Source organism: Artibeus jamaicensis, unplaced genomic scaffold, assembly GCF_021234435.1.
Source record: "Artibeus jamaicensis isolate MK-2021 breed Jamaican fruit bat unplaced genomic scaffold, CSHL_Jam_final scaffold_754, whole genome shotgun sequence".
Classification (NCBI taxonomy): domain Eukaryota; kingdom Metazoa; phylum Chordata; class Mammalia; order Chiroptera; family Phyllostomidae; genus Artibeus; species Artibeus jamaicensis.
In genome coordinates this window covers 1,418,294-1,440,452 of record NW_026522054.1, presented here as the reverse complement: position 1 = coordinate 1,440,452, position 22,159 = coordinate 1,418,294, and the positions used below count along the sequence as shown (strand labels likewise).

The following is a 22,159-nucleotide window of genomic DNA, read 5'->3' as shown; positions in this document are numbered from 1 at the left end:
TCCAAGGGTGCGGCCAGCAGGACCTCGGCAGAGCCAGCCACACGCCACTGCTAACTGTCCAGCCAGAGTTACTCACCGAGCCATGTAGAAGGATGAGCCCCCTAAAATGTCATGGGTGTGCATTAACACTCTGCCAGAGAACTCAGGTCGGTACCTCCAGCACGGGGGAACAGAAGCGACTCGGAGTGAGAAGGACCTTAGAATCTTAAGGAACAAACCGGACACTGTGGAGGTGACGGCTGCAGTGGGTTATTGGTGTCCAAGACATCACCAGAGCAAATAATCTACAAATTGGTGAATGACCCTTAATACCAAATGTACTTCCTACTCATTTTGTATCCCTCGGATCACTAGGAAGTTCACGTGTACTTTCACTCTTTGAGCAAACCTCGCCTGCTATGAGGCACCAGACGTGGAACTCTAACATACTAAGTTTAAAAGGACAAGTAATAGCCAGAAAACCACTAACTTCTTGATTAAGTTCTCTCTCCCAAAGAAAGACATCATTACAGAAATACAGAAAAAATTCCAAAAACTTGCACAATTGCCCCCTGCTCTCGGTGTGGCCTGCATTTGGCTCCTCCCCTAGTCACACAAAGCTCGAAAGCCTCCTTTGGAGTCGACAGGCAGCTTCCTTGTGTCCTGTCGCCCTGGGCAGGGCGCTCTGGACAGTGGGCAGGGACATCCTTGGGCTCAGGGCTGCAGACAGTGCACGTTGCTGTTCTCTGTATTTTGTTGCAAAAACACGCACTTTCCTGCCTGGGGAGGGACAGGCTGGCTCTCTGGCCCCCCGGCTATGTTGGAAAGCTGTGCTGAGTACCAGGCTCAAGCTGCACACACACAGGGACCTGTGTGCACACGCGGCTTCCTGCAGGCACTTGGGGCAGCGGTGACCCGTCCACCCACTCGGAGCAGCTCTCCGAACGCTGCTGCCCCTGCGACAGCAACTCCCACCCCACCCCTGACACCCCCAAGAGCTGAACCCTCAAAGGAAACCCACCACCCAGTTGAAAACTTCCCCACGCCAGGCGGGCGGGCTGGGGTGGGCCTGAGCCCGGCAGGGACAGAGGCGCGGGCCACGGCAACGCCAGCTGTCAGTGCAGCCTCTGGATCCAACCGGAGGGCGCTTCACGTGTCCAGTGCTGTCCCGACACTGATTAATGGCCACCCCTTTTAATTAGCTCCTCTTGTCTCTGGAGGCTTCAAAACAGCCATCACTGGTCCCCCACCTCCCCCTCCCCCACCACCATTTTCTTTCCTGGGGTGACAAGGCAGGAGCAGGCACTGGGCCTGCCCGGCCACTTGCACTGAGTGACCACGAGTGACCGGAGTTCTTGCACTGACCTTGCGCAGAAGGAAACAGATGCGCTCGATGTTCCTCAGCCGTTCCCTCTGTCGGGATGCACGAGGAAGAAGGGAGAGCGAGGGTTAGAGTAAGCGAGGCAAGCCCCCACAATGCCTCACGGTAGAGGGGGTGGAGCCCACCAGAGGCCCCTGCCCCCCAGACGGCCAGCTTGCTCCCACGGGCAGCTTTTCCTAACTGGAGTCCTTCCATCTACCTTGTCAGAGTCACCTGCTCGTACCAGCACTCTCCCAGCAGACGGTGCGGGCCCAGCTTCCCTCTCAGCCCAGCAGAGGTGTCTCGCCCTTTTCTCTGCAGGCCAAGCCTCTCTCTCTCTGCCTCCCGGTGCCGTAAGGTGCTCAGACTACTGACCCGGCACCCCTCTCCTAAAGCCTGCAGCCAGCCCTCCCGAGAGGACCTCGCACTTGGGTCTCCAAGAGCAGACCTGCCCTGATTAGTGTCTAAGGAAGAGACGCGCTCTGCCCATGGCTTTATTTTTCTGAAGGGAGTGTATTTAAAGGAAGTAATCTCTCCACTACATTAGCCAGCAGCTGCGCCCCTTTTCTAGTCGAGGGGCCATCCAAGCCCATCCCAGCTCATCTCCCAGGCCTGGCTCACTGCCCAGGGAAGGTGCTGGGCAGGTGAGGATGCTCACGCCACACACTAGACGCTCCTCCCCCTTCCTGCAGTGACTCCCTTGGCTTCTGAAGCCGCTTGTGAGCACAGCCGGGGCCTCTCTGTGCTTCCTTCAAGGCCAAGGCAGTTTGGCTGCATAGAAACAGTGAAGGCCGTGAGACCCCTCGGGGGTCTGGAGAAGACAGGTGGCTGGGACGCTTCGGTTCCCCTAACCGAAGCATAAATACAGGGATTCCCGTGTGCCCTTTAAGCCCAGAGGAAAGAGCCCAGATCAAGACAAATTAGTGCCCACACGGCAAGGAAGAGAGACCACATGCTCCTTGACACATGTGCATATGTTCTGGAATGTTCTTGACTCATCCTGCATGTGGCAACCACACCCTCTTCCCCAGGCCCCGGCTGCCCCGAGGTGACACCACCCTTTCTGCCACCAGCACCCCCGACTTACCGCATGAACAGGGTTGCACTGGTCTATCGGGCTCTTAAAATCCGTTCTTAACTCATCGAAGGCAATGATCTGAAACGAAACACACAGAACGGCGACATGAGTGCAAAGGTGAGTCCACACAACCTGTCAAAAGCTTCGCGGAGATTTGCTTCAAAGTAACACAGGAGGCAGGAGGAGGGTGTCAATGTCGCGGTCACTGTCGGAGCTGGTGATGGGCACTGGGGTCGATTGCACTGTTCCATCTACTTCTGTGTTCACTTAAAAATCCCCAAATGGGAAATGGGGAGATCTGGTCTGAGGGTTCATACCTGCAACTTGTAGATAAGTAAGTCCTGGAAATCTAGCACACAGGACAGTGATTCTAGACACAAACTGTATTATCCTAACAACTAAGAGAGCAGATCTTAATTATTCCCGATGCTAGAAGAAATGATGATAATGGGGTGGCAAAGAGGCGTGAGCTCGTGGGACAGTGCCAACCGCGGTGCGATAAAAATGTGTCGCCTTAAACTCACATGATGTTCTATGTCAGAGATACCTCAAGGTTTAAAATCCCCCAAAGAAAGTTTCTTAAGCTTTCTGAGTTTTACAAAGACAACGGTGAGAGCAGGCTGGGGGGTGGATAAAGGTACAAAAAGTACACTTCCAGCTACTCTCATCACAGGGAGAAGCTGGTGATTTCTTATCTTTTGTTTATTTTGGCAGAGACGCCGATCAGAAGTAAAATGGACAGACGTCAGGAAAAAGGGGAGAAAGAATAAGAAAGCAGAGCTGACGGTCTTAGAAAAGACCCCATCGGTGGCTGCCTACGGGCTGGGTCACCGACTCCTGGATAGTCAAGGCTTCTCGGCTTGGCCTTTTGGGTCAAGCTCATTGCGGACAGAGACTCAGAGCTGCCCAGAGAGCAACGGTTTCCCCATTTGTCTGAAGGAGAGAACGTCGGTGTGACCTTCCCCAGGCCCACAGTGGGGCGTGGCCCATCCACAGAAAGAACCAACAAGAGGTGCAGCTCCTTACCCCAGCCACTTTGTCCCCTGAAGGGTGACTCAGGTGCAGCTCCTTACCCCGGCCACCTTGTCCCCCGAAGGGTGACTCAGTGACAGAACAAGGTGGTGTTTGGCCAGTGCACTGCACAGAAATGGACATAGCAACCGCCTCCCAGGACTGCACATCCCACGGGGCCCTGAGCACTTTGGCAGAACTGCCAAAGCAACACAGCCAGCGCACCACCGCCGTGCCCCTGTCCCGGCAACACAGGGCTGAGAGTAGGTACCACGTGAGCAAAAACAAGTTGTCTCCCTCTGCAAAGCAGGTGGGTGTCATCCTGACTTCAATACTCCTCCAGAATTAGGAGAAGATGCTGGTATAATTTGCATTCAGTAGCCACATTCCCATGTCATCATCGCCAGGTAGCTAATTATCCAGCCTGTACGTACTTGAGCCCTTTGGTAACAAGAAACGAATCACGTACTGGGGACGCAGATCCCACTCCTGGATACCTCTAATTAATCATTGTCTGTATCGGATGCACACAGGCCTCCCTGAGGCTGCTGCCCACCGTCTAAACCAGGGTCAGCCAACAGCAGCCCGTGGGCCAGATCCCACCTGCCGTCCCTTCTGGGACAGCCTGGGAGTCGCAGAGTGGTGTTGGCGCTTTTAAAATAGTTGGAAAAAATCACAAGAAGAATAATATTTTGTGATGTGCAAAAATCATATTGTACTGAAATTCCAGCTCCCAGAGAGTTTGATTGGAACAGAGACACATGCATCCTTTTCGGCATCTTTTCTGCGCACATTCGCACTGCAAGGGCGAGGCGGAGTGGTTACTGCAGACGCTGCGTGGTCCACAGAGCCCGAGATAGTTACTGTCATGTCTCTTACCCCCCCAAAAAACTGCCAGTCCTGGTCTATTCTTTGATTGGCCCTGTAGAGCTGCACTGTCCAGTAAGGTATTCGCATTTGGCTATGTAAACTTAAATTTTAACTCATTTAAATTAAAGTTAAAAATTCACATGTGAATCGCTCAATACCCACATCTGTCTAGCGGCGATTAAACAGCAGGGACAGAAAACACTTCCAGCATCGCAGAAGTTTCCAGAGCACAGCACTGACCTAGAGGGCGGACCCCCCCTCTTCCAGGAGGCGCCCCGTAAGGACTGTCCACCGCCAGGTCCCCGCTCTCTCCAGCCCGGGTTTCCGTAAACCAGCGCCCAGTTGCCTCGCCATCCTCACCGCCCCGCACTGACCTTCCCGGTCAATGTCTGTACTACAGCGGCACTGTCAGAACTAAACACCATATCCGAGGGGAGGCCAGCTGGCACGGAGAGTAAAAGTGTTGGTCGTCTCCTCTGCTCTGTAACCTCTGTCTCTGATAGCACTGGTTTGGGGACCAGGCACTTCAGGGGGGCAATGGGGCAAGGGGATGGAGGTAGAAGCCCGGAGCAGCGCCGCAGTGTGAAAGCGGAGGCCGCCCTGCCCAGGTGGGAGGCGGAGCAATGGATGCTGGGAAGGAGGCTGGGACCAGCTGCTTGAAGACTGGTCCCTAGACCTGGGCCATGAGTACAAATTGGGAAACACGGGGCATGGCTTACGTACCGTTGCCTCTGCCAGAATTTGAAGATGGAGCTGGTTCCAACATTGCTTCCCTGGTCCCGTCTAGTTAATAGCAAACAATGATACCCCAGAGCCAGGCGCTTCTGGGACAGAGGCCAAGAGAGCAGGAGACAGGGCAGGCCCAGCCAGCTGGCTCCTGCTGACACTTGGCAGAGTGTCCTGGGCTCCAGCTGGCGGCTGTCCTGGTCAGGGTAAAATCCAGAGCAGAGGGGCCGAGGAGAAGGCCCACACACTCTGCCAACCCCTGGGCAACGTGGGAACAGCCCCTCTAAAGAATATGAGCGGTGAGGAAGGGAAGGAGGGGGCGCAGCCTGCAGCATTCTGGGGCCTCCCTGGTCCCCTGCTCCGCCCGGCCCCCGACTCAGCCAACTCGCCCTGTACCTCCACTGGCCGCTTCAAGCAAGCCTGAAACTCAGAGAGTGCTGTTCCCATAACCGTCCCAGCCCCAGGCTCCGCCTTCCCCCCCCCCCCCAGGCTCCTGCTTGCCCTGGCATTCCCTCCCGAACAGAGACTTGGGGAGCAATTTCTGGCCCACACGGTCAGGTGACCCTCCACACCCTCCCTGGGTCTTGGCCTTCAACCGCCCCCAGGCTCTTGGAACCACTTCTCCTCCTCCTCCTGGTGTCCTTGACTCCTCTGGGCAAACAAGTGCCTCCTCCAGTTCCCAGGCCTGCGGTGCCCCTCAGCCAGCCTGGCCCAAGCTTTGGAGGAGTGCGCGCCAGAGAGAGAGAGAGTGTGGGTGTGCATTGGGAAGGCTCCCACACCCCACAGTGTCTTCCCGGAAAAAACATCAGTATTCCTTCTCTCATTTCCCAGGTCCAAGGTAGGAGCTGGAGGAGAGGCTACAAAAAGCAAGGCAGCCAAGGCACCGGCCTTCACTGGTGACAAAGACTCTGTCCTCGAACAAACCTCAACTACGCTTCAGCCTTGGGCTTCCGTGTCTGCCCTGGTAGAGTCCAGTATAAGTGAGAATCCTACTAAGTTGGTTTGGGGAGAATCCCCACCCGAGATATCTGATCACCTGGCCCACCTCCAGCAGGAATCGTACCGAAGAATCCCCTGCCCTGGAGGGCTCCCCTTAATGATTTTCCCCCCACCAACCCCTCCATCCTGCTCCTTGGCTACAAATCGCCATGTGTCCCTGTATTCAGAACTGAGCCTCATCTTTCTCCCCTGTAACAAGAGTCGAGAAGGAAGTCTTCCTCACCTGCCTTGACATGTCAGAATACTTTTTTCTCGAACCTCATTCTCTTGTATCAACTCTGAAAAAGCAACAGCCTCGGGGAATAGCAGCCCAAGAAGGCACTGGTCGTTCTGAGTGTGCGTGTGAGCTCTTCAGTCAGACTGAAGGGCCATGTGTGGAAAGGGAGGCAGGACTCCCAGCTCTGGGCCGGGACTGAAAACTGTACCAGGAGGTGGTGGTGAGTTGCTTTTTGTTCTTTCCGAGATCTGCAGGGGCAGGGGGCAGATTAACCCTGCTCCGGGGTTCATGACACATTCACATCATTGATCTGAGCGAGGAGGCCCTTTCTTATCTACGCTTTCGTTCATTTCCTCTTATCCTCCGCGCCTTTCCCTCCGCCTTAGATGATTATCGGTTTACGTTCCTTGTGCCCCTGTCCCTACCGCGTCCTCACAGACTGTGTGTCTGTCTGTGTGCACGTAACTTTAATGCACCTAACTCCTGTCTCGTTCTCTCTCTTTTCTGTTGCGCTTGGCAGTGTGATCAGGTACAGCCACTCTATTCTGTCTCTCCAATGAGAGACAGAGATCGGTCAAAGCTTTGCCCCCCAAACAATGCTACAAAATCCCCACGCACGGCCCCTTGGGGACTGGTGTGCCAAGTTCTTTGGGATTTCTACCTAGGAATGGAACGGCTGGGTCACCTGGCTGATGGGTTTTTTTAAACTGAACTAAGTACTCCCCAGCTGCATCCCACACCCCTGCCAGCGCTCGGCAGCTTCCAGCTTCTACGTTTTACACCCTAATGGGTTTCAAGTAATCTTTTTGTTGTTTTAACTTGTATTTCTCCGGGTAGAGCCTTTCTCCACAGAACGGTCAGTCTTCGGGGGGTTCCTGTTCTGGTAAACTGTCTGCCGAGCTGCCCTGCCCATTTTCTTTGGGGTCACTACCCTTGTTCCTTTGGATTTCCACTTGTTGCCAGTGTGTTGTCGATGTGCGCCCTCCTGTCGTTTTCGACACACGGAACACCTTCTCCCATCTGCCACCTGTTAATTGACTTGCGTCTGCGGCCTCCCTCATTGAATGGAAATCAATCCGTTTTTGCCTTACAGTGTATAGTTTTTGAAGTTTTATTTAAGGACTCCTTCCTTGCCCCTAAGGCACAAAGAATCCACTAGGATGTGAGTGTCCCGGGGATCACAGGATGCAACGCTCTAAGAGAGGAGACGCTTGGGTGTGGGTGTTGCCCCATCCCAAGCCCCTGGGTCAGGGCTGCACACACACTAGTTGCTCAGTTAGTATCTGTCGCAAGAATGAATGAATGAATGAGTGAGTGAGTTTACCTATCTTTATATCTGTGGCCTAGTGTTTGCAAAAAATGTTAAATGAGTAAGAAGAAATGTGAAACATTTTAAACTTCTCAAAATATTTTCATAAATACTTCCCGAGTAGATCACCACCACGCACCCAGGTCGTCTGGCAGACAGTCTTCCTAGGTGGGAAGGCGTGTCCTTAATGACAGATTGTCTCCGTGTCCAAGACGGCACCTGGGGGAAGCCAGCGTGCGGGGCGCAGCCCCCCGAGTCACACGTCCGCCCCTCACGCAGCCCGTCTTGAGACTCAGAACCTCCATCCAGGCCTCTCGCCTCCAGAGCCACTAATTAACCAACTGAATTCACCCACATTCAGGAGTGTGTAAGAATGCTGTACCTTTCAAAAAAATATTTCAGGTGGTATACTAGAAGTATATAAAATAGTGAAAACTACTTGAACATAAAAATTGGACGCAGGAACAAAATTCAAACCTACACAAAATGTAAAAATTTAGGGGGGAAACACACACACAGACACAGAAAGACCCCACAGAGCCAATTAGCTGGCTTGAAATCCGGGACCTGAGTTGCCCAGAAGCTAAAGAGAAACCAGTTGCCTAGTTCTTGAAGTTGCCGTAAGGAAGCGCACTGGTTCCTCGGGGGAAACAAACTGTGCCCAGCACTCGCGTCGGAAAAGCGCTTATTGCACTTGTTTTAACTCCAGCGGAGCACACGCACACTGCACGGCAGACGCAGCGACGGACGTGAGGTTTCTACCGCAGCCTCCCTCGGTAACTGCCCAGAACGCAGCACAGAGCGGTGACCAGTGACAGCGATTTCCGGGGGAGGCTAGATGAGACCGTACGCCCTGTTTTCGAGTGTGCTTCAGCTGGTCTTCCGCTGACCTGTCCCCCAAGCAGGCCTCTGACAATGGGGGCACAGGGATGGGGAGGTCGGCTTCCTCGGCAAAGACCCAGACCCCAGGTGACCCGAGCTGCTCATTAGCAGCGGCTCTCCACAGCTTGGAGGTCCCGTGTGCCGACAGTGACATTGACAATGATTTGTGAAAATTGCGGAATGGAACAGACTCCTGCCTGGATGTCCACTTTCCTTCTGCCCAGGGGTGAGCTGTGCTGGAAAGTCTCCATCGACCCCTCCAGATCCCTCTCCACGCTTCCCCACCACCCGCCCTCTCCTTGCCCTCTGGCTTCCCACGTTCTTAGGCCAATCGGAGGCACTGGCAGAAGGCTGCAGGGTCCTAGCAGGTAACTTACTCCCCTCCCTGCTGGACTGTGGCTGGGCAGCATCTCCGCTCTTCTGCCCGAGGCTACAGTGCCTGTCAAGGGACACCCCACCCCTACACTTCTCAGGAAGTTCGGGGACTGGCTCCCTCCCCTGCCCCCTTCAGACCCGGGCTGGTGACAGGGCCCCTTTCTGCTGGGTCCTGGTGCTTCTCTGTCCCTGCTGATGGCTCCATCCTGCCTCTCTGTGATTGGTCCCTTCTTGAAACTCTCCTTAATCACACCCTTGGAACCTGCCATCTGTCTCCTCCTGGGACCCTCACTGACTCAAGAGCCGCAAGAGACCAGAGGGTTAGGCCACATTACCTTTCCTAAAAATTAAGTGAAGAAAACTCTGGAGACAGGCCAGCACACGAACAGATCACGGATCGAGTCCTCAACAGTCTGTATGGGAGAGAAGGCAACTCTCTGGCCTGGGGAATTTTCAAAGCAAGCACTACTGGCTACAGGTGCCCTAGCTGCTCAGCAAAGGGTTGGTTGGTTGGTTGGTTTTTTAAATGTCAGTGATGCTGCTGTGGACTATCTGGCTGTGAGCAGCACGGCCCCTAATGCAGTCTCCAGGACGAGGTATTTGCAGATGCCCCCTAAGAAGCACAAGGAAGTGGCCTGCTGCGTGCAGTGATCAGACATGACCAATAACGATTTTAGAACGAGGCTTCAGACAGTGGCCAAAATACACGTGTATGGAGGCCACTCCTAGCTTATGACCAAATACAAAAAGAAAAAAACACTATTGTCAGCATATAGAAGACCCTTGTTATTAAAAATATGTAATAGCCCTGGCCGGTGTGGCTCAGTGGTTGGAGCACTGTCCTGTAACTGAAGGGCTGCGGGTTCAATTCCCAGTGGGGGCACATGCCTAGGTCGTGGGTTCATTCCTGTCCTGGCGCAGATCTCAGGTCTGGGTGGCTCAGTGCAAAGGCAACAAATCAATGCTTCTTTCACATGGATGTTTCTGTCTCTCCCTTCCTCTCTCCCTCTAAAAAAAAACAAATGAAAATGCCCTCAGGGGAGGACAGAAATATACATAAAATAAAGACCTATGGCAAGGAGGCAGGCACCCAGATTAGCTGAACACAAGGGCACATCTTCAGCTCAGGTTAGGAAAGGTCTCGGGGCTGGTGCAGCAGCTTGGATCCGTCCAGAATGGCCATCCGACTGGGCAGCGAGTGGCGGAGCCCTCACCGACCTGCGGGACGGTGGGGAAGCGGGTACCCAGGGGTTGATGTTGAGTCCACACAGCTCCCCCATCACAGAGGGGAAGTTAAAGAGAGACGACCAGCTTTTATTTTCTTTAACAGATGCCTTCCTGAAGAAGTGTGTAAATGTGATCGATAAAAACGTAGAAGTCCCTAAAACCCCATTGCTCCTCGTGTAAAATACTGGCCCGAGACGGTGCAGACCCATAATTTAAGGGGAAAAACACTAAATGTAGATGAGATGCCTAATAAACTGCAGTCACTTGTAAGGATAAGGTCCTCCCAGTTCAAAACGTGATTAGCCAAAAATAATTTGGAAGAAAAATGTCACCTCATCAAAAATTTATTTTTGCTCTTAAAACTGGGCTGGTCACTCAACCAGGCTGGCACAAACTGTTCTTCCTTCTCGGAGTCAGGCCTCACCGTTAGTGGAAGAGGACATTTCTGGTGCGTTCTCCTCCTGCCAGTTCCCACCGCCTGTGCCCTCTCGCCACCTGCCCAGGCAGGGCAGAACGGAACCCAGAACCCAAGGGCTCCGCACGGCCTCCCCCGGGGCAGGCAGCACACGGCAGCCAGGCCCCGCCAGTGGGTGCACCCTCGGTCAGCTTTGCTCTGTGGGCCTCAAAGTCCTGCTCCTTCTGTGTGGATGGGGTTTGCACAACCAGGGCCCAGGAGTTATTCATGTAATCAGGAAAACGCCCCCCAGAGCGATTTTACTATTGCATTTTTTAAAATGTCCCTGCTTTTCTAGTTGTCACTGCAAACTCACTACTTCCGACCGCAGCATGCAGACAGCTGCCCGCCGCTCCAGACCGGGTTTATCAGTTTTGCCGTGTGTGTGCATGGTCTCGATCTTTATGTTCCTCTCCTCCCCACTTCTCTTTTTCTCTCCCACCCACCACTGTCTGAACAAGCACAGGGGAAAACTGAGGGCTTGCACTGAAAGACCCCGACAAGCTGGTGTCTGTACTGCACACACGGGCTCCCCACCTTCTCCCTCGCCTTTGCCCAGGACGCCCCAACCTTCACCCAGGCAGTGGGCGGCCCGGCCTGAGGTCCGGAGGCAGCACCCACGGGGTCCACCAGGCAGCCGAGCAGCCTTCTCCTCGACTGTCTTCTCAGGAGCTGGGTCCTGACCAACCTTTTCCTAACCTCTTACGTCCAAGGAGAGAGTTTGTGAGTCCTTGAAAGCCTCACATGAACAGCGGGCAGTTTGCGAATGGCCTTCCAATTTGCTAACGGCATTTTTTTGCTGTGGCTGTTGGAGCTGGAGCAGTCCTTCCTTCCCTGGCCTTTCCTGACCGTGTTTTGCCAACACAACAGCCCAAGAGCCCCAGAGCCCAAAGCAGAACTAACCACCAGGGCAGCAGGATCCGGGCTGCTGTTCTGAGGAAGGGACCAGGGCCAGGCCACTTGGCTCTGGTGCTGATTTGCATATGATTCTACATAAATTTGCATGTTGGCCTCCAGAGGCCTAATTCCAAGTATTTAAAATCACATTGGTTAGTTTGTGCAACTCCTTGGTCGTTTGTATCCAATTCATCTCCCTCCCTCCCTGCTTGGTCGGAGCCCAGGGACACTTCAATCCCAATGAAAAGTGTGCCAGGCTGGCCTCTGCTTCCACCCTCACAGCTCCTGCTCTGCCACCAGCCTGATGGCTTCCCTCCAAAGAGGACCTTTGTGGTGACTCTGGGTCCACCCCATAGACCCCATCTCTGCAAAGTCACTCTTCTTACCAAGACACTATAGGCACAGGCTCCAGGGATAGTTGTCTGCCCCCCAAATCCTCTCCCTCTCCCTGTTCATCCCCCAAGTCCCCTGAACGCCGGCATCCACTGGTCTTTTTGTGTCTCCATAGTTCTGCCTTTTCCAGAATGTCACAGAGTTGGAACCGCACAGTGTGCGGGCTTTTCCGCTTGGCTTCCTCCACCTAGCAACAGGCATTAAGGTTCCTCAAGTGTTTGCATGGCTGGACAGCTGGTTGGTTTTTTTTTAAGTTCTGCCAAGTTCTGGAGCTTCACCTTCTCCTTTGCCCCACTCACCTCTTCGGTTCTTCCCGAACACTCAGTTCTGGGTGAGCACTTCATGAGGCAGCTTTGGCCACACAGAACCAAGTCCCTGCCAGTGACCACAGAGCCAATTTCCGCCAACCCCTGGTCTCCAGGCCCAGGCAAGGGGGTGGGCAGACACTCCCTAGTCAAAGTTCCCACCCCATGGACAAGCCAGGCCGGACTGCTGAATGAGAGTTTTCCCAGATGCACCCCAACAATGTGAACCCATCTCTCTGTCTTCCTCCTCCTCCCCACCTGTCAGAACGCCCAGGCCCAAACAAATGTCACCTCTCCACGATGCTCCCATCAGATGTGACCTTGATTTGAGCCTCCATCCCAGATCTCTACTGCCTTACCTTAGAGTTATGACCTTGGACTTCTAAGATCCTTGAGGACTGGACCTTCATCTTACTCTTCATATTCCCTGTAAGTCCCAGCACAGTGACTGACAAGTGGGTGCTCAACAAATATGAATAGAATTAAATACAACCGGTTTCCCTAAAAGGCTACCCCACATAGAGCCAAAAATATCCTGTACAATGCCAAGGGCAAGAGATTATGTGCTTTATGAATTATACATGGCCCGTGCTTCTCTCCTGCATCTTCCCATTGCCTCCTGCCTGTTGGCCTGCTCGGTCCTGGTTAACTCTCAGGGGAAGATGGCAGGGCAAAGGGAATACACTGTACCACAGAGTCCTCCACTTGGGGGTGGGGTGGGGAGTGGCAGACACGGACTGGATTTCGGATGTGCTTTTCTTTAGATTGTTAAGCTACAGTAGATGTCAGCGTCCACGGGCCACCAGGGCCACGAGGCCACACATGGCCACAGCAGAGCCTTCCAGAGTGGGACTGCTCCCCATGCCACAGCGTCAGCTGGGCCGGAGCCTGGACCTCGCTGCCCTCCTGGCCCTGGGAGCGCACACTTTGGAGACAGAGCACAGGTCCCAGGCAGAAGTGCAGGTGGTTACACAGCACTGGCTCCAGAGCAGGTTGAAACATCCGACACTCAGCCACCTTTGGGGAACTGAGTACCCACAGCAGTGCCCGGCAATGACCACACGCCAAACAAGGCAAAACCTGAGAAGGCAACCCGGGAGAGAGAAGGGGAGGGAGGAAAAAAATCAGCCCAGAAGAGGCCCAGGGGAGGTGGAGAGAGACGGAAAAGGGGGGAGGGGAGATGGAGAAAGTAAACCACCCAGTTTTCTCTTGGTGAAGACCTCACGCCCTTCTGGGTATTCCTGCTCCTTTCCAATAGAAGAAGCCCTGCTGCTGGGAAACAGCACGGTTTCCCGCTGCTCCAAGTGGTGGGGCAGCCCCTTCCACGGCCCCAGAAGGGGCCACTGCCCACACCAGCGAGCACGGAGCGTTCCGATCTCTCCGGCGCCCACAGTTCCGACGTGCGGGCGGCTGAAGCAGCTATTGATGGAGCACGTTGTCTGGACTGGCACTTGCCCTCCCTCCCACGTGCTCAGACCTTTGAACTGCAGGCGTCCTAGCGGCTGTGCAAAGCCTCGGCCCTCTAGTGGCAGTGGGCGAGCACTACAGCTTGGTGGACGGAAAACTGGGTCTCAAACCAAAAGGCAAGGTTGTTTTGAACAGGCAGGCGTTGGCAGGATAAGGGACAGTCAGCGCTTTGAGCAGCCAGGAGAAACCTGACTAAGAACAGATGACAACACAGATAAATGGGTGAGGATTAAGATGCTTTTCTTCTCCCTAGAATTGTAGCATGTGTTTCAGTTCAACAAATATGCTGTGCCTTATGCCAGGCAGAACGCCGGAGCCCAAAGGTCCCTCAGACGCCACCCAGTCCAGGCCCGCTCTCTGTGCTGTTCTGCAGTCTTTCTCCACAGCTGCCTCTCTGGACGTGAGATTACCCAGTAGAGACGACCACAGTCTCCCCCACACGTTCGGTCGCCAAGCACGTGTTGAATGCCCGCTGCATGCTGGACTCGGCCTAGGTACTAGGGCAGGAGGTAAAACCAAGGCAGGCCAGGCCCTGCCTTCAGAGCTTTGGGTCTAACAGGTCCCCAGGGTGCCCTAGCCTCTGCCACCATTCCAACGCCCCACTAGATGGACAGGGTGGCACCCACACCCGCCTCCCCACTCTGGAGTCACCGGGGGTTACCTTGCCTGGTCGTGGCTCTCCCCCAGTGTCTGGGCCACAGGGAGATGGCCGCCTGGCCTTCACTAAGACAGGCCTTTCCCGCCTTCCCTGAACCTGCCTCACCAGCTCTTACTTCCACAGTCCTGCCTGGGTCACTCCAGTCAAGCCGATTGGCCCGCAGGAGGCGAAGCGGGGCCAGTGTGGTTTTATTTCACGACGCACTGCATCTCCTCCAGTTTCCGTAAGGGTGGCTGAGCCTCTGCGTGGACGTGGCTGAAGCCAACGTCCGATGCCCGGCATGCCCTGTGGACACAGCACCCCCACCGCAGTGGAAGTGCTCGTGGCACGTGGGTCTTCTCCAGTGGACTGCTGTCTCCTCCTGCTGCCTCGTTTTGTTCCCTGGCGTTCCCGGGGCCCGGGATCCTAGACAGGCACTGGCATTGTGGAACGAGCTGATGCCTTTGAGGACAGGGATCTAAGAGCCCAGACCAAAGTGCATGCTCTTCAAAGGCACACCCACAGCCGCCAGCAAGAAGACAGAGGCCCTCGGACGTGGCCGAGCTGCAGGGCACGGCTGGCCGGCGCAGGCAGACGCCAGGGGCCCTGCGGGAGCCCGGGAGGAGGGCCACACTCTGATTCTGTGCTCGGCTGCATCAACAAGCATCCCTTCAGAGCTCTCCCAGGCAGAGCCCCAACTTCTCCTGACCAACGCCCAGCCTCTTACCTCCTCGGGTCAGGCTTTCCATCCCGAGACAGAAGATCTGTCTTTGAGTTTTATTCCATCAGAGATACTCTGATGTGTGTGTAGCTCTAGGACCACGAGAAATCAGAAACACTGACCATTGTCTTTGTAAAAACAGTCTACCCAGAGAGCACAGGTCACTGGAACAGTCACCCAGGGCGTGCGGCACAGCAGAGAGGCGAGGGGAGCGGCGATGAAGGGTGTGCACAGACACTGCCTGAAACAGTCCTGGCCCTGCCACTCGCTCTCCCTGTCCCCTTGGGCAGCCTTTCTGTGCCCCATTCCCTCCTCTGGGAGACAGAGGTGATGACGGCGTCTGCACAATGGGACGCAGCGGGGATTAAATGAGTGGCTAGATTTAGAGCGGTGCCTGGGAGAGTGAGCGCTCACTCCACATTAGCCGTTACTCCGGGGCTGCCTGGTCACGTGCGGCCTTGTGGGAAACAGCAGTACAGGAAAAGGCCGCTGTTTAACGCATCTCTGTGCCCACACTGAACACAGCCGGCCTCCTACACAAACCCGAATCGCCAGGGGCAGAAAAAGACCTGAATTTTGTGAAATTGGGGTCGATTCTGGTGCCCAGGGAGGTTTGAGGGCTGCTGGTCTCACCAAACACCGGGAAGAAGGACCCGTGCAGAACCACAGCGCATGTACAACCTTCAGATGCTTTTGCAAAGTCACTTTTCCATCTCTTGTCAGTTCTCCACCACCAGAGAGACGGGGCAGTGGGGAGGATGGGGTGGCCCACAGCCCTCCACCTCGGGGTGTGCCCGGGAGTCTCACAACCAGCAACCCACTGATGTCCCGCTGATGACCGGCGGGGCAGGGATTCCGCAAGTGGGGACAGGCCAACCCCTCCATCCTGCTGGAGAGATGCTAAAACGTGCCGGAGAGAATGTGACAGAGAAGAAAGGAAGTGTGTTATGCGGGGAGGCCCCTGCCTCGGCCAGCTGGCTGTCTTCCCTCTGAGAAATGGCCCCAGGCTCAAGATGGACCCTGGGGCGCAGAGCTGCCCTGCAGAGGCCACGCCTCTGGAAGCTGTGCTCTTGGCTACGCGCTCCTCTCAGACCTCGTGATGTCCAGGAGCCACAGGGCTGGTGGTTCCCGGCTTCCTTCGGGGCCTGAGGAACTGGGGTCCTGGGCCGGTGACTGGACGGGGAAGCAAAGGCTGGAAGGAACCGAGAAGGCCCTGCTTCTCCACTGACGGGACTGCGGACAGAGGCGAGGACGCGCTCTCTAGGGCCAGTCCAGGGCCCAGGGCCTGGGTGCTGGGGAACAGGGGCAGGCACTCCAGACAGGCCAGCGGGGCCAGGGTGCAGGGGAGGGTTCCTGGTGGGTCCTACGTGGTGGGTAAGGAGGGGCGCTCCCTCCGAGGGAGCCTCCTGGTCCCCGGTCTTCCCCTTCCTCCCACAGGTGGACCTCAGGCACCTTGACACAGTGGGTGCCACAGCTCAGGGCAGCGGTGGGGTGGTGCCAGCCCTGCCACTCCCTCCGTGGCTCTGCCACCTCCTGATGCCCCGGAGAGTCTGACCGCAGCATCTGAGATGCCAGCTGCGCTGCAAGGAGCCCCAGGGGCCCAGGAGAACCGCGCCTGCCTGGCCGAGGAAACACGAGTAGAACAGGCAAAGTGAACTAAGTCGGTGCCCCACCTGTCTCAGGAGGAAGGCGTCACCTCCACTCTTCCTCCCAAGTGCGTGCTCCTTCAGCCTTCACTGTGGGCGCTTCTGCTTAGGAGAAGGCAGGCAGTGGCCTTCAGCCCGCCCCAAACAGCCCCTGCCCCTTAACCACCGCCATCCCTGGTGACAACTCACACAAAGGGCACCTTGGCAGATGGTGGCCGAGGTCCCCCATCATCACCAAACCTCCTGTCCCGGGTACAGTGCTGCTGGCCTTCCCCGCCTCACAGAATGGGGGCGAGGCCCTGCCCTTTGCTCCCGCAGCCCCTGCGGCTCCGGGTACAGACACTAATGAGAAGAGAATGGATGGGAAAGGCGGTGGGGATGCTGTGGGTAAATAAATTATTCAGACGATCACAGGAACAAAATGCTCTGAGAGTCTGAATCACATGTGGCTTCCACGGGCAAACCTGACACCAACATCCTTTGCGAGAAAAAAAAAAAGCGGCTTTTCTAAGCAGCACCCAAGAAACTGCCTGTGGGGCACCTGTTGCTTAAGGACCCCAGACAGCCGGGCTCACTCAACGTTCAGGGTCTGGGGCCCACCCTGGACTTTCAAGGACATGTGTCTGGGGCTCGACAGCTCCGGGAGCCCCTGACCTCCCCTCCCCTCCTGTTAGGTAGCAGGAAGCTAAGGCTGCAAAACGACGCTGCGAAATCAGGAAAGAAAATGGGAGGAGAGAGCCCAGCTTGGGGGGTGGGGCCTGGTATGACCGGGGAAGAATGGTCCCCTACAGGCAGAGGAGAATGTCAGGACCACGCCCCGGTGAGCAGGGCCCAGGCGGGGGGCTGTGAGCCTCCTGGAGGTCCCCCCAAAGCTGACCCCGTCCAGCCTGAAGTCAGGGGCTGGGCCAAAGCCCTGTCTTCTTCCCTTGCCCCCTGAGAATCTGCCTCTGGCTTCGCCTCTTGACCTGCATCCTCTGCAGACGCTGCCTGCCCTCTCCCCGCATCACCCGGACAGACGGAAGCCCGACACAGGCGGTCAGTGGTCCGGAGCTGGGGGCCCCAGCGAGCCCAGCCTGGTCCACCCACCCGCCCGCACCTCCCCTGCAGACCCGGCTGCAAAGCGCTGTCCCATCTCTGCACCTGAGCGTTTTCCTTCCTCTGCGGTTCAGGCAGGAAATACTTGAGTTGCACTCAAAGGCAGGGTTTGTATCCTGGAAACGATACCAACCAGAAACGCCACTTGGCTACATTTGAAAAGCATGGAAGCCACCAGCGCACGTGACAGACCTCCGGGAAGCAGGGTCACCTGTGCCACCGGCAAGGAGGAGAGTCCAGGGCCGGGCCCGGGGTGCGGTGCAGACTGAAGGGTCAATCGGCCAAAGGGATCCCCGAAAGACTGGGAGAGCGAAGGACCTTGGCGGGGGCCGCCCAGAACTTGCTGCCACAGGGCTTTGTCTGCACCCAGCAGAACAGGTTGCGCTACGAGCGACAAGACCTCGGCTGGCCCCGTGGTGACAAGCCTGCCATCGTCCAGCTCATGGCCGCCTGTCCTGTGAGGCTGCACTGAGCCAGGGGACAGGCACCAACACAGAGGGAGAAGGGGCCTGGCGTCCCCAGCGGTTGACAAAGACCTCGGAAGATGAGGGAGGGGCCGGTGCCAAACCAAATCTCTCTGGAAGTGAAAGACCACGATGTCCCACCCGGAAGCTGTGTTGAGGCCTTGTAAAGAGCGGGTGAGCCCAGTTCAGAACACCCGAGAAAGAAGTGACCCTCCCACTCAACGACCAAAGAGCGGGGTGGCATGTCGGGGTGCAGGGGGCGGCCCCCAGGGACAGCACGTATCCGTCTCACAGCTCTGACTCGGGACTGCACACGTGTGTGCCGGAACTCGCAGGTGGGAACCTCACTCACAACAGAAAACGCGCCTCTCAAGGAGAAACACGTTCAATGAACAAAAAATTCCAAACGACCCTCCAGCTCCCGTCTTCCTCAGGGACCGCGCAGCATCTCAAACCTGCGGCTGGCAGAGGGGTCCACGTGTCCCCCTTCTCTTCATTCAGTGAGCTTCCGTGTTCTTTAGCCCCGTCTAGAAAACCATTAAATGTCACAAAACGCAATTTTCATTTGTGGAGGAAGCGCAGTGGGTCCTCGGAAGAACAGTGTGTCATTGTATGGTTGATGTTTCTGTCGGTCGGCCTGTGGTCAGAGTGATTTCCTCACACACCCCTTGCCTAGCCTTGCAGAACCCACGGACCACGTTGAGTGAGGACGTACTGTGTGAATCCTTCTCCTGCACAGCCGTACAGACCAGCGGACAGGCGTTCATCCTGCATCTCAGCCGCCCAGAACCACAGTGCGGTGCCCGGCGGGACCTCCTGGGACTGGAGAGAGAGCACTGGCCTGGGAATCAGAACCTCCAGGCCCGCTCTGGGCTCTGCCCATCCCCCCGCCTCCCTGGGTTCAAGCAGCCCCCTTTCCCAACGCCAGGACAGACCCTTCAGCTGTCGGGATCCGAGGGGGGCACCATGAGAAGGCTCTCTCCCCTTTGATCAATGTAAGACAAACTGAAAGTTTGCAGCAGAGGGGCAAACTGTCGGCCCAGCCAGGCCCCCTGCCCCTTTTCCAGGAGAAGTTCAAGGTCAGCTGAGCACAGGGTACCATGCGTCCACGTGGAGCAACCCGCATACTCACCCGGCCATGCTGGCCGGGCCTCAACCCCAAACCCTTTCCTGGATTGGGCTTTGGTTTGTTTCATCAGTTCTTCATCTTGAATAAAATGTTCCTGTTGGCGTTTTCTATAAGAAAGGAGAAGCTGGAAACCTGGGGAGGACGTGGATTAAGAAGCAGCTCCAAGCAACCGAATGTTCCCTGTGGCCCGTGGGTGGTCTCTCCCGGGGGTGCCCCTCTGTCCCTGTCCCAGGCCAGCGCTTGCCGCCACATGGCTCTGTGGGGTTGACCTCTAAAAACACTGCTCTGCCCCAGAGCTCGCCTTGCTGGGCTCTAACCTCACTGCCACATCAAAGTGCACTCTGCCCCTTCACAACGCCCGTAGGACGGAGAGGAGCGTATGGTGACGGAGGAGTCGGCACTCGGCGCGGCTCTGAGCCGTAGCATCACTGCTCCCCGAGAGACGGCTGAGGCTGCCTCCCGTGTACAGAGCGAAATCACGCATTGGGTACAGGGGTGGGAGTCGCCAACTTTACTAATTACACGAGAGTGGCTCCTGGTGGGGACGCGCGGACAGTGCACACGCCGTGCCTCAGAGCCGAGCACAGCCGTCAGCACGGACTGATGGGGGGCGATGAGTGGTCTCTCAGGAGAAGGGGGGGAACTGTGGGTTAGGAGTTTGCTTTTCCAAGCGGAAAGGAAGAGTCGGGTTCCACTTTCCCATTCGCGCATCCTAGAATTTGGGGTGAAACAGGCTGCGAGACACCAAACTGGCAGGACATCCCTTTTCCTTACTCCTGAGTTGCGCAGTGGCGGTCCCTTGCATGTGCTTTGCTTGGTCATGCCAAGCCTGCATCCACGTGGCCTCTGTCAAAGTTGTAAGCTCGGCCATGTGCCATGGAAGCTTGGCGTGTTGTTCTAATGATGAGGACGTCGACACGTGGCTACGGGGCAGTGGGGGCCAGCACTCGGGTGGGAAGACGTGACGGGGACCAGAAGACAGGTAGGTCCAGCCTCCTGGCTGGGGCACAGCCGCTCCTCATCACGCTGAGGAAGAAGATAAATCGGAGCTTCTGCAGCTCCCACGGGAGAGCGCATCGCAGGGATTGTGGCGACAGGCAGTGAGCCCGAGCCCAGGTGAGGTGAGAGGCAGACCGAAGATCTCAGGCGGGCATTTCCTGGTCACCCGGCATCCACACTGCTGTGACTCCCTCTGCGACCTCTCCCCTCTGGGTGGGACGGTCGAACCCGGCACCTGCCCTTCCACTGTGGGTGCCCCTGCCGTACCCACCACTCAGCACCGCCTGCAGGCCCACCAACCCGAGCTCGGCCCGTAAGACTCTCCCTCCTCAGAAAAGGTAGTTCAAGGACAAAGAGCGAGGGGCAGTGATCTGAACCCAGGCTGCCCTGTAGCGTTGAGTCTGAATTGCCGGACTTGCCATCCACTCTGGGGGCGGACACTGCTGTCCCCTTTCCATGACCCTTTTTTGGATTGAGGTGGCCAGCACTGATTTCTGAGGACCTTAACAGATACTCTCTCACCATTGACATCGGACTCCGAATGCCCAGGAAGGCCCCAGGAAGAGAATAAAACGCAGGTAGCAAACAGCAGAGAAACCACCAAATTCTGGGCTGGACGGGAGCTTAGAGGCCAGTTTGCTCGGCTCCCTCCTCCTGTGCCCACGAAGGGCCCAGGGAGAGGCACAGACCTGCCCGAAGCCCACGGAGCAGTTTGCTGGCTGGCGCCACCCACTGGCAGCCCCATTAGCAGCCAGGCTGTTTCTAGGACACAGGACTCTGGTTTTAAAACCGTCAGCCAAAGAGAGAAAAGGATGTCAACAGCTCCTCCACTGTTCTCCGGTCGGCACACAGTTGTTTGTTGTTGCTTTGTCTGCCTCCGTACAGTTCTCATCACTCCAGGGCCTCCGAGGAAAATCATCCCAGGATAAGCAAGGATGAGGCGGCCGTGATCCCCCAGAGTCCGGTTCCCATCCCCAGCCCCAGATAATGGTCCCACGTGCTCTAGGAGGCTGTCTCTGCCCTTCGGCCGCCACTCGCACACACTCCGCTCCAGGGCCGTGACCCACCCCTCCCCAAGGTCACCTCCCTTCCGTCCTCACAAAGTGACCAGCGTCAGCTTCATGCCCCCGCCATTCAGAAGCCCTGTGGGACTAGGATTTCCAAGCTCTGCCCGGCAGCCTGCCCAGGACGAGGACAATGAGAACAGTAAAAGCTGTGTGGGGACTTCAGGCACGCCTGTGAGCCTCACCATTTCCAGATGAACACAGAGAGGGGGGCAGTGGGGAAGCAGGATCATCTGTGCAGATTCATTCAGGGCAGAATTTAAAAACAGTTGGCACGAGTGTGTGCTCTTTGGCCGGGGTCTGCCTAAGGTCCCCCAACCCTCGGCTGGCAGGACATCTGGGTGGACGGGTAGTACCATCTACACACACGGAACGTCCGGACAGGATGCCTGTGCCCAGGACACCCCCAAGGGCTGGCTGTCCCCGGCCTACGCAGCGCAGTGCACACGCCCGGAACCTACCTCCCCCACCAGGCCCCCTGCTCCCCCTGCCTCACACCTCCCCATCCTCCTCCTTAATCTCCGCGTTCTGCAGGGACTAGAGTCACTGCGCTAGGTCCATACCCACAAGCCTCGGCTGCAGTTGCTAATCCCTTTTCTCAATAAGGTTCACAGAACACATTTAAATACTTTTTATCCCAGATACACATGCCTCTATTATATAGGAGACCATCTGGGCTGCTATAGCTAGCTGGCTGTGTTGCTATCAACTCCTTTTTTAGGGTTTGTGAATCGGTTGCCAATAAGGGGGAAGAAAAAAGAAAAGGAAGTCAGCTCCAAAACTCCGCTTCCCTCCCCTGCATTTTTCCCCAGTGGGAGAGCCGTGTTCTACAGGCAAAATGGACCCTGGGAACAC

The 22,159-nt window shown here is 56.3% G+C and overlaps 1 protein-coding gene across 5 annotated transcripts in view; it reads right to left on the bottom strand.

Annotated features, from left to right (window-relative positions):
• Positions 1 to 22,159, bottom strand: part of CNIH3 (cornichon family AMPA receptor auxiliary protein 3) — a 154,854-nt gene that overhangs the window by 39,833 nt on the left and 92,862 nt on the right. For 4 of the 5 annotated variants that reach the window (XM_037138774.2, XM_053659559.1, XM_053659560.1 and 1 more), the window contains 2 exons: positions 2,427 to 2,495; positions 1,345 to 1,392 (listed from right to left, as the gene is read on the bottom strand). In XM_037138774.2, the coding sequence (XP_036994669.1) occupies positions 1,345 to 1,392; positions 2,427 to 2,495 (117 nt within the window). Of the gene's footprint in view, positions 1 to 1,344; positions 1,393 to 2,426; positions 2,496 to 4,672; positions 4,829 to 22,159 lie in introns of those variants that run through there. The other variant, XM_037138775.2, reaches the window with a different exon arrangement.